Source organism: Megalops cyprinoides, chromosome 16, assembly GCF_013368585.1.
Source record: "Megalops cyprinoides isolate fMegCyp1 chromosome 16, fMegCyp1.pri, whole genome shotgun sequence".
Classification (NCBI taxonomy): domain Eukaryota; kingdom Metazoa; phylum Chordata; class Actinopteri; order Elopiformes; family Megalopidae; genus Megalops; species Megalops cyprinoides.
Window position 1 is genome coordinate 30,314,852 of NC_050598.1, and position 12,912 is coordinate 30,327,763.

Below are 12,912 nucleotides of genomic sequence, written 5' to 3' on the forward strand. Positions count from 1 at the left end.
TGGTGATGTCAGAATATGTTCCAGCTGTGGGGGCCTGTGGGGGCATGTGGTAGGAGAGAGTGGGTAGTTTGAGACAAAGCCTACATCTGGGTCACACTTCCTGTCTGACCATCATTACCCAGTTTAACTGGCAGAATGAATCATCCTCTCTGCGTTAGGTGTGTGCGACGTGTGTTGTTGCACAAAATGGCTGCCTGTAAGTCAGCAATGGTGGAAGTGAGGTTGTTCCTCTGTGAAAAATGCTGTAAGATCTGACAGAAATCATTGTAAAACGAAATGAATGGTCCTTATTAGCAAATAATCAATACGAGAACAGACTGTTCACCTGTGGATGCTCTGGTTCTTGTCAGGAGGAGTGCAGTGATCACACCCGCACACACTGCGATCACAGCACCCAGCGCCGTTATGACCCAGTAGAGGGCATAGTGATCCATGCTTCCTGAAGACGACATTACATAACATAAACTGCCCTCAGCCGCCACGGTTTCCATGGTTTCTAACCTCTCAGAAATTATGACAATTATTTAATGTATACACCTGGTCACTTTGCTTTAATTAAAATCTTTTTGTCCAAAATGCACATTCAGTCAAAAGGAATCGCTTTCTGATGAGTGGTCCTTACTACAACTGGTAATCCTGGCAATCCTGAGAAACAGGTTCTGGACTGTTATTGTTACTGAATACATATTATGAATTTTATATTTTAATATTTTAATATTTATTTAATTCTAATCCCTAACACTTGGTTACTTTAATAATGTTACACTTCAGTTCCATTGATTTTTGTAGTGTATTAGTTACTGGATATTCCAGTATAGATTTATAGAAATTGACTTTAAACTTTAATGAAATGATAGTTATTGGCAAAACAATTCATGTTATGAAGCATACAGTACTTGATTAAAACTGGAAAATCTTGAATCAAATATTTTGTTTTTAGTTTCTTTCAGGAATTTTTGTTCAAACTTTCAAAACTATGAGTGTCTAATTGTTTAATATTTTAACTCTGTAGTTTCAGGTTTTCCTCAGAGATCAATAGAGTAATATGAATTATGCTCCTATAATAATATAGTAGAATAGCTGGAAAAATGTGCCACAATTTCACTTGCACCCAAGGAATAGTGTCCCACATTACATGCATTTTCACACAACCAAAAGTATACAAAACTTGACATTACCTTTAGCTTGGGGACCAAACTCCAGCTCTGTCCCATTCCCAAACAGGATCTCCCCACAGGTGGCCACAGCACAGTAGTAAGTCCCAGCATCAGAGAGGCTGAGGTTCCTCTTGGGGAGCTTGTAGACACAGCTCTGTGTGGGAGACCCAGCCCCAGAGCTCCTCTCACACTGATCTCCCCTGTTTCCATGGGTGTAAATGATTCCTGGAGAGGACTCTCCTGAGCCCTGTCTGAACCAGTACACACTGTATTCTCCTGCACAGGTCTCAGTGTCTATTGTACACTGCAGAGTCACAGAGTCTCCTGGCTGCACTGGCTCAGACACGGGCTGCTGCACTACTGTCCTGCTGTTAGACTCTGAACCTGAAAGTAAAAAGGAGTGTGATAAATATTGCATGGATTTTTTTTTTTTAAATAGTACTGAATTGACACAAAGAAATTAAAAAGTAGGAGAGGAAATATATAATGGTATACAATTACCTTGTAAGGAAACATGTTAAATATTACTTCTATATATGCTTCTGTCAGTTGTTCTCAAACTGTGGTTTGCAGGACACTGAAGGGCCAGAGGGGTCTTCCAAGTGGGCCACCAGCTAATATGGATTTATTTAAAAAATACTAATAATGTATAAATTAGGAAAGTTATCTGTGGATGTCCTACTTAATGGAGTTAGTTTGCCTGTGTAAATAAAAGAACACACATTTTTCTCTTTTAAATAAATTGTTTTTGATCGTTATTGTTTTTAGTCTCAAACGTGGCTGCGACACTTGGTTGTGGATTTTTCTCAACAGCACACTTACTTCTGAGGGGGAGAAATACATTGGCATCAAACCTGTCATTCAGCCTTAAACTCACATCTTCAAAGCAATTTTGTCATACTGAGTAAGCAGAGTGAGCAAGACAACAGATGGAATTAACTTAAGAAGTGCAGATCACAGCAGAGATAAAGCAAGCAGTCAATCACAAGTCATGCATGTTGGTTTGTGGTGAATTCTGAAACTTGCACAAAGTTACTGGTGCAACACCAGATAGTTACCTATTTGTCTATTCCTCATATTCATTGTTGGATTCATTCAAATCCAGATGGCATCAACATAGCATACATGTTACATTAGAGCAAGAAAAAACACTTTTGACTTGACTGTCCCAGCACTTGTGCAGAGCACTGTTACCATAGCCTCATCTGTAAGCAATAGCTACCATGCAGTTGTTAGACATATGCAATATTTACAACAAAACATAAAATCACAAGCATGTTATGCATGTTTCAATGTCCCATGTAGTAAATGTACCCTGAATTAGTAAATTAGTGGAAGATTTCCCACTGGTTAAGCAGTCTGCTACCTGAGAACATTTGTGAACCACTGATCTACACACATGTATTAATAAAAAATATTTTTTTTCAGCCTGCATTCCTTCATTTTTGCATGTGCCCAACAGAAAGTTCTTACTAGAAAGGAAAAGCTGTTACTGCGTGTTTCTGTCTCTTGATGAAATTAAAACACATTTTTTGTTATTAACATTACCAACCTGTTTCACATCAAGATGCAAGTTTTTCCATGAAACAGTTGTGAAAGAGCTCTTTGGTGATGCAGTTATACTTGCTGCTTTACCTCTCAGAAGCTGGTATGGAGGAACTGAATGAAGGACTGTGAATAAATGCTCCATATCAGAGGTGGAGTACTTACCCCTGATCATGAGAAATGTTCCGTTTCCAAAATGAATTGATCCGATCGTCATAAGCCCACAGGTGTACACTGCGACGTCCTGAGTCTCAGCTGTGGATAGAACCAGATTGAAGCTTTCCTGGTCCTTCTGTAGGGATAGTCTGTTTTTCTCATCTGGCAACCCTTGAAAAGTGTCAGACCCGTAGTAGGACATGAAAACAGTTCTGGCAGGCTGGCCAAGGGGCTGCTTGATCCAGAACCTGGATACGTTGTCTTCACTGAGGTAGCACTTCAGAACCACGCGGGCTCCAGGCTCTGCCTCCAGTACATGCTGTGGTTGAGAGATTTCGTCATCAGAACCAGAGCCTGGAGAGAGAAAGAGAGAGAGAGAAAAAAGAGACAAATTAATTTTGTGCTTACTTCTCACATCCACTAGTTTCAAGAGTGATATGCACAAGGCTAGTGTGGGTAGTGATTTATCAGCTGAAAGGAAAAAAAACAGATTAACAGATAGGAGGAACAAAGGTCACACTGTCTTCCTTTCTGTGGTTTTTTTTTTAACACTTACCTGAGACTTTCCAGAGGATTGTGAGAGCTGTACAGATCCAGATCATCTTGGAAACATCGTAGAAATAAGGAGAGTTCACTTGTACCCTGAGAGTGGTTAATAACAGTGGGTGATACATTTCAGGGCAAGACAAGGATGTCTGGTGCTCACAGAGGGCAGACATCCTGTGTGATCTGATTGGACAAACGGCCACAGTGAGGACAGGGCCAACCAATGGTTGAACATCAGCTCATACCGTGCAGCAGGAGTATCATCAGGTAGTGAGTTATTGATCGTATCGGTGTAGAGGTTGAATATAAACAGCAAAAATGGTTATACAAGATTAAGAAAAACAAACTCATCATCCTTTAATAAGTCACATGATGTATGTGAGGACTGCAGATAGACTTGCAGTGAACAGAGAGTGTATGGATGAAATCGGGCATATTAATTTCACCAAGGCTCTTCAAACATAAACTGAACATGCTAAATGCGTGTGATTGATGTCCTCTTTGTGTAAAATTGCAAGCATTTTTTGAAAATAACATGATTCTCTGACTAAATACCATCTCATGTGGGGGGGATCCAACTGAAAACGTCAGCAAGGAATGAATATATAGTAATTTTTTACACTGAGATGTGGAAGCTGCACTGAATAGTGATATGTACACTGTTCAGTTTATGATCCAGTGTATGTCAGTCTGAAGAAATGGGAAGATGATGGTGTGTTCAGAGCGTACAGAGTCCTTGGCCCCTTGCTTAAGGGCCCTCCCACCCACACATGCCTGCCCCACGTGCCGTCGGGTGTGTCTTAAGTGATGTCACAATTGACTGTGGTTTTTAACCTGAGTTTGGTGACATCGCCAAGAAAACTTGCCTTATCGATGATCATTGTGTCAAATTTAATGTGAAAATTCAGGCATCTCTTTCAGCTCATTCAGTTCTAAAATCAGAAATCTAATCATCTTATTCCAGTTAATTTTAGCCCATCCTACAATACTGTCTTTAGTTGAAGTTTTTTTTTTTTTATCCTGAAGGAAAACTAACACAAGATGATGGATGAACGCTGTGACTACCTGGTTGGTCGGGTGCATTCGGGGGGAGAAGGGAGGAGTTTCCCCAGACACATGCGGCATCTGTGAGGGCCACTGCCCCACAGCTTCCCCCTGAGACAAGGTCAGCTCACCATCATGACAGCTGTAGCACAGATGACATCACAAGGTGTGCTTCTCAGCTTTTCAGGAACAGTTTTGCCTGCCTTCCATTGAGATCCATTGCCTTATATTCTACCATACTCCATGCTAACTGCCATGACTTCACTGCTGTAGCATACCAAAAGGCCGCCAGCCTCTCAACTTGCTGTATGCACTGGAACAGTAAGGGACAATAGAAATTGTCCTAAATTAAAAAAGAAATTATCCTATCAAATTGTCCTGGATTTCATATTTTGGTTTTTGATAAAATATTTTCCTTTTCTTTGCTGCCAGATGCAATCTATCTCTCAAGTGAAAATGACACAAACACCAAAGCTGTTTGATTTGAAAAATTTATTGTGCTTCTGTTGTTTCATGGTGGAATGCAGACACAGTAACACAACAAACGTGAAGCAGTGGTGATTATGTGGACGCATCAGATGAACCTAATCCGCTTAACAGTAATTATTAGGCTATTTGTCACTTTTAGCTAAAATTGTCCCATAAAAGTAATAGTCTTAAAAGTAGTAAAAGCCATTTTTGCAAATCAGTATTTCTGCACAATATGTCTACATTTCTCACTTCTTTTGTGTCTTCATGGACAAAACATTAGCATGTGCTCACTAAATCTGGAGTTCTTTTAATGGTTAAAATGATAAAATCATTAAAATAATAATGAAATAACGTATGGGCTTAGCTTTAAACATTAGTACACAGCACATATATTTTGTAAATATTTTACATTTGACTATCCTCGTATTTTAACATGTAATATAACAATATTTTAATAAATTAACACAATGTAATTGTTTGATTCCTTTATTCATTAACGATCCTGAAGATTGACAGAGGGTGGTGAACTGTTCATGTGAAACAGTTGCATCGGAGAATAGTGCCCCGCCCCCTCTGGTTTTTCAGTGCCACTCTTAACATCTCAAACCAGAATACACAACATGGGTGTCTGTATCTCCAGTCTGTTCTCTGGTCTTTGTCTTCTTCCTGGAAAAAGTCAGGGCCACATAATTCAGCTGCTCTGGGTGCCGACTCTGCCAAAGAGAGCCAATCAGAAGTCCCATCTGATTAAACTGGCAGCAGAATATGTTTAAGATGAACGTGTTTATATGTAATGCATTGTGGTTGTTTTACGTGAACTCAAGAAAAATCTTCCACTAGATGCCATTAGTTAAGGAGACCACAGTCATCTGCCTGAGTTGTAGGCTGTCTTCAGACTTTTCAGTATAAAGTGTTTAGTGTTGTATATAACTCTAGACCATGTTACTACAATTTGGAGACATTAATTGGGAAAAACACTCATATGAATGTTTATATATATATATATATATATATATATATATATATATATATATATATATATATATATAAAAAACATATATATATAAAACATATATATATTCATATATATATGCCATTTAACCATGAATCATGTCAAAACAGTGCGGTACCTGTACTGTTGAAGAGGGAGACTCAGTATGACCCTGCAGGGATTGCTGGTATGTATCTGCCGGGCAAAGAGAAGTTTGGATATAATTGGTCATTTATGCAATCAACGTGTGTTCATTTCAAACATTTATAATGGGGCGGCAGTGTAGCATAGTGGTAAGGAGCAGCAGGTTGCTGGTTCAATTCCCCACAGGGGCACTGCTGCTGTACCCTTAGGCAAGGTACTGAACCCAGTATTGCCTCAGTGAACTATCCAGTTGTATAAATGGACAACATTGTAAAAACTGTAACCGATGTAAGTTGCTCTGGATAAGAGCATCTGCTAAAATAAAGTAATGTATTGTAGTGTAAAGGGCCGACATGGGTTTTACATCTGGACATAGAATTTTCAGACAGAGAAGAGGTTCATTTCCACAGTTTGTACTGTACATATACAGTGATTACATTTATATTTGCATTTCGTCTCTTCGTAGACGCTCTTACCCAGAGGGACTTACAAAAGTGCAGACAAGAAGACTTTGTGCAAAAACATAAAGAAGGAACGTGTCAATGTATAGTAAAAGAGATTGGGAGAAAAAAAATAAAGTTACTGTGTCAAAACCTTTTAAAACTCACCCCCTGAGGATGCAGGTTTCGTCTTATGTCTCACGCAGAGAAGGGCAGCGATGACAATCACACACAACATGTTGGACGCCGCCAAAGTGGCGACTAGAGGACCAATCATGACTTTTTCATCAGAGCCTGTCATATGATAATTATGATCATTAAGAAGGTGTGCAGCTTCGGAACATGGCATCTGTAGCTTTGCATATTAGTGTATAATGGACTGTCACCCATAAGAATTTCATTACAGTAGGAACGTAAAGTTTCTCAGTATTGTGCACCTGCTGGAAGGCTAGACGAAGTTTCAGTTAGTGACATATGTTTGTCTTTGAAATCCTCTAGATTAATTCCTCAAAGAGCGAGGCACAATTTACATTACATTAATTTCAAACTCATTTCCAGATCAAACTCAAAACTCATATCAAACTCATTATCTTTAGAAATATGAAGAAGAGGCCACAATGTAGGTTTAATAACCTTATCGTGGAATACTAAATAAAGTACTCATAGTAGTTGACAGCAGTTTAAACAAACATTAAAAGTGGCTTTAAATATATTTACTATGAAGTGATTGTAATTTACTTGTATTGCTACCTGGTTACCTAGAATTTCTATTGATGTCCCGTTTCCAAACAGGATCTCCCCACAGGTGGCCACAGCACAGTAGTAGGTCCCAGCATCAGGGGGGCTGAGGTTCCTCTTGGGGAGCTTGTAGACACAGCTCTGTGTAGGAAATCCAGTCCCAGAGCTCCTCTCACACTGATCAGTCCTGTTTCCATGGGCGTAAATGATTCCTGGAGAGGACTCTCCTGAGCCCTGTCTGAACCAGTACACACTGTGTTCTCCTGCACAGGTCTCAGTGTCTATTGTACACTGCAGAGTCACAGAGTCTCCTGGCTGCACCGGCTCAGACACGGGCTTCTGAATGAAATGTCTGTTTCTTGTCTCCTCACCTATAAAAAACAGTACTTACTTAGGATTTACTTAATTATATTATCTTACATTATTGTTACACTTTAGTACTACCGACAGTATGTTAAACCCACATAACCCGCAAAATGCTTTCATGAACAGACATCATCTAAGTAAATCACTCATCTGGCTAACAAACTTAGTATTGAGACTGACAACTGACAAGGCTTCCACACCAGTGGAAGATTCAACTGGGTTTGAAAAAGATATTCCATTGTAGTCAGTGGAATCTTCCTAACCACTCCTCCTGTTGCCATGCAACCTTGGTATTATTATTGTCATGCAACTTGGCTTGGACATTTGAAAATCCAGTCACTCCTCACAGACTAACCAGTGGACCCACTATGCAAGCAGGTTGTGGATCTATGAAATTGGCCCCGAAGCCTTTTTAAACACCAGTGGCTGTCTGAAAAAGACTCAACACTTGTGTGAGTGCTCTATTAAGTGATGAGAATTTTTTTCTTACTAAGAGCACAATAATAATAAACTATAAGGTGTATATATTCTGCAGTCCAAGTACATTTTACATCACAAAAAATACACATTAATTCAAGTAAAAGGAGCCGGTTTGTTCTACTAATTGTACATGCTGTGTCTTGACATTTGGTTGCATCCCACACTGAAAATCAAAACCTGAGCTTGCACGACATTTGACAGCTCGGCTGCCTCGGAGGTGATCCTGCATCTTACCTTCATACGCCAGGAAGGTGCCGCCCCCAAACACCATAAGGTCGTAATCCCTGGCAGCACAGTAGTACATCCCCGCATCCTCAGGCCGGGGGTTCGAAATCGTGAGGGACAGCATGGTGCCGATTCTCCTGGCGTTGAACCGCGAGTCGTTCTTGAACTCTCCGTAGAAGGTGGCCTCCTGTGAGTGGGCGTACATGGTCAGCATGCACACAGGCGGCCGCCCCACTGCCTGCCTGAACCAGGAGAAGTAGTTATCGTGGCCCTGAGGTAAGGAACAGCTCAGGGTAACCGTCTCACCGCGGGCAAAGGCGACAAAGTCATGTGGCTGCGCGCTCATGGTGAGTTCCATCCCTGTGGGACACAGTTATAGTAATTAATATATACTATTAAGATTTATTTATTTAATCAGATATTTTTTATCCAGAGTAACATATAAGGTCACTCTGGCCAAGTTCATTAAACGCACATGAGGTGGAACAGCAATAAGAGGAACATTGGTTTAGAACAGCCAGGAACACAGTGGTGGAGCAGCAGGAGAAAAAACAGTGCCTAACTGTAAGCATGTGATATCAGTTCTTTTGGATGTGTAAATAGTGCCCACCAGTTGTATTCAAGAGCAGTATGCCTATATCATAACTTGTGCACATAAATTTGCACACGCAAATTTCCTAACAATGATCTGTAAAAGCAACGTCAGAGGCTCTCAGATGTTTCCGATTACAGTTACAAAATTTGAGTGTAGGTAGGCTTCCCAATACTCAAGGACAGCTCATTCTAAGTTTTCTTTCTGAAAAAAAAAAGCCTTTCACAATAGAGTGATGAGGAAATCTCACTCTCAGGGGATAAGCGAGGTTGGTTGGTCTAAAAACAATAAAAAGATGACCATTCTGTGAACATTTTTATAAACAAACCAAACATGACAAGTGTTGCATAAAAAGGCTGTACAGTTTACATTGGTTAAACTTTAGGAGTGCCACACCTTCAGTTGTCTCAGTTGTTAAATTTGCCATTTCAGATTATGAATTGAGTTTAACAAACAAATGTTTTATGCTGTTTATATATATCACCACTGACACTAAACATATACATGCCAAAACTCACAGCTAGCATTTCTGCCCATGCTCCATATAGTACACGACTGCTTAACCTAGCGAGACATGAAATGCACATTTTTGTTCAGATAATATGCAAACTGGTCTGATTTCAAAAAAAAAATCACTGAGAAGCTGTTAGCTTTTTTCAAAGTGTTCTTTACCTGTTCTGAGGAGTAGCAGCAGAGAGAGAATGGGTTTAAACATGGAAGCAGTTCTCAGCTTCTCTCCCTGCATCTTCCTGTCTGCCTGTCCGTCTGTCCGTCTGCCTGTCTGACAGCATTGTGAGAGGGGGACAAGGGGGCCTTAGACTCACTATTGGAGCGTGGTATTACCCACGCCCAGGTCTGAATCTGATTGGGTAGTCTGAACTCAGTGACAGAGATGTGACTGGCCTGACAGCCACTGTTTTGTTCCGTTCAAAGAGTCTTCAAGCCAAGAGTACGTTAACTGCTTACTCTGTACAGGACACATATACAGTACAACACAGTCACTTCATTAACACAGAAGCATTTGATGGACAGGTAGCAATACTGTAAATTTATTCATCCTGACTTCATACTTCATGGCAAGCTTTTTTGCAATGAAAAGAGTTTAAAAAAAAAAGTCTGTAAATGACTGCACTGCAGGGATTTCGCATGAATGTAATTAATGGTTTAATTGAAACAGGCAGCTGACCAGCAAGGCCCAGTTTTAGATTTATAAGAAGTGTATATGCTTTTGGATTTAGTGTTGGAAACATGGCTGTGTAAGCACATATCTGCATTACCATATAGACCACAGGACAGAAGTGTTACTGAAGCTCTGGTGCTGGTGGTGCAGTCATTTGAATGGAAAATTAAGGTTTTAAGATTCATGGGCAAGGAGTGTCTAAGTGAGTGAGTGATGTAGCGAAACAATTGTTTTGGCACAACGCAAACAAGCAGGTGAATCATTACTAACTTTGCTATGAATTTAGAAAGGTGCTGAGATTTTTTTTTTTACCTTGAGTATTCTGCAGCAGTGAGGATTAGTGCTCCGAAATCTTCCCATCTATTTCTCATGGTTTTGCAAACACAAACCGCAGGCTGCCCAAGCATGTTCTGCCCACATCTGGGACAGCCCTCATCTTTGGACTTTGTCCTGTCACGCTTTGATGACATCACAAAGGCTCCAGTGAGGGGACTTTCTCTTCTTTTTCCACAAGTTTGTGGGTTCCATTGCCACACCAGACACAACCATGCTAACAGCCCCCATCCATTCTCACTTTTTAAGTTCCCGCCCCCTTGTTTACACGTAGCCCACACTTTGGACAAACTGTACTCATATTACACAACAACCCAATGGAAAATGACTAGAATAGAACAGAATGAATGAATGGAGTATCATTCAGCAAATTGAAACAAAGCCATAATGTGCCATAACCATCATGAAAAATGTATTGGTACTAATTCTATTCTTTCGAATTCTATTGTAATGGTACTAATTATACTAACTTATTACTGCAATTATTCACTGTTGAAACTGTCCTCATAACAGCAGTGTATTCAGTATCCCATTCCCTGATTAGAACTATGTCAATCAGTTTTATCATAAGATCAGTATGTAAAAAATGGCCCAGAACAGACATACAGAACAACAACAAGCTTACACATATACTGCGAAAGTTAATCTCATGTTCAACATCAGTATCTAAATGATAATGATAATGAGTTGTATTTACAGAGCTCTCTTCACCCCTCAAACTGCCAAGGGAGGAGGTGAAAGTGGTGGGCGTAGTTACTCGTGATCTGATTAATACAGAGCGGCTGTCCTGCCCCAGAAAGCTTGCTATGCATTAAGCAAATGAAAATGTGAGGTTAGAGCAGTGGACTGTGATGGTCCAAGGTGAGACACTTGTGGTGTACCATTCAACTACTGTTCGTCTGGAAGAAGTCTAGTACTATGTATGGGGCACCCTTAATAGGGTATCTGCTAAGCAAGAATAGAGTAGACCAGAGTGTGGTGGAGTATAGTAAGGAAGAGCAGAGTAAAGTGGAATGGAGTGGATTGCAGTGGAATGGAGTGGATTGCAGTGGAATGGAATGGATTGCAGTGGAATGCAGTGGAGTAGAATGAAGGGCATTGGAGTAGAGTGGAGTGCAGGAGGGTCCCTCCAGCTGCAAAGGTCACAGTGAAACGGACAGAGGCAGCCTGGAGAGTCACACTGAGACACACTGATTAAAACCACTGAAATTGTCATTCATTCACACTGCCTGAACGTGAGCTTTCCTCAGATAGATATCGGAGTGACACGCGTGTAGATGCTGACCGTGATAACGAGGCTGTGTGAATCGGGGACCGCTCAGACGTGTGCTGGTCGCCTGTGCTGCGGAGCGGGTGGGGTCTGTGTGTATTTTTAACAAGCTCAGGTTGAGACAAAGCGGGGCGGTTTCACAGAACTGTGAGATCACAAAGGTCCCCCCCGAAAACCACACGTACAGACGGCTCAGTTTCGATGCGTTCTGCAAACGGCCTCAGCTTGAGACCTCAGCAAAGGCCCCACGGCCGCTCCGGCAGAAACAAAACAACAATCAACCAACCCCCACCCCCCCCCCCACGCACACACTCGGCGCTCTCACAAACACAGATACGTGTACAGTCAGGTCTCGGTTTACCAAAAAGAAAAAAAACTGCCGTCCCGGCCCTTTTTGCAAAAACATGTTTGTGCTTTGTGGGTGGTCTCTGGAAATATTTGGCCGCTGAGATGCAAGACTTCAGAGGCAGTTTTTTCCAGCGCTGTTCGCACCAGCGTGGTGCCGGCGTGTGAGAGGTGACACAGCGTGTTAAAGGTGAAGCGTTTCTCTGCTGCAGCAGTCCTGGATCAGGGCTCTGTGCACACAGCAGGACCAGAGGCTCTCAGACGTACTTCCCCCTCATGTCTGTACATCTGGAGGGCATCCTTTTACTCTGGCCAGTAAATGGTTTTCTTTTGTTTTTTAGTAATTTACTTAATTTATCTATTTGTTCTCTATTTCCTATTTGTTTGAATGTTACATGTGTTCCTTTTTTTCCAGTGTTTTGGTGTGCTCTCTGCAGTGACTTTGTTTATAGAGAAATGCACTATTAAAATGCATTTACACTTATTTATTTTTTATCATTGCTTCAGTATTTCAATTTGTAAAACATATTTGAATTGTTTTTATGATGTGAACAGACTCTCCATGTGGCCAGAATGCTTCTGAAAAGTTTGAGTTTGTGCAGCATCAGAGTAGCACAGCTTGAAAAGAGAATATCTGGAAGAAAAAACTCATTCAAACTTCTGATGGTTTAAGGAACATTGTGGATGAAGGCTGGGTCAGTTCACAAGGCAGTTAAATTACTGTTGCATTGGTTACAATGCTGAGTCATGTAACCTTTGACCTCATAGAATTTGACTGCAGTTTAAAGTTATGACCCCTGTTCATTTGTGCAGAAAGATCACAGAGAAAGGATGAGTGATACAGAAAGATCACATTTCTCACTCTGTCATTCTCTCGAATCTCCACTCG

General features: G+C 40.8%; 1 protein-coding gene across 1 annotated transcript; it reads right to left on the reverse strand.

Annotated features, from left to right (window-relative positions):
- Positions 1-6,414: 6,414 nt before the first annotated feature.
- LOC118790673 (T cell receptor beta chain MC.7.G5-like) lies at positions 6,415-8,661 on the reverse strand. The gene is made up of 3 exons (XM_036547665.1): positions 8,313-8,661; positions 7,245-7,603; positions 6,415-6,420 (listed from the first exon to the last, which is right to left on the reverse strand). Exons 1-3 carry the CDS (start codon positions 8,659-8,661, stop codon positions 6,415-6,417), a joined length of 714 nt encoding a protein of 237 aa, XP_036403558.1.
- Between the last annotated feature and the right edge of the window lie 4,251 nt (positions 8,662-12,912).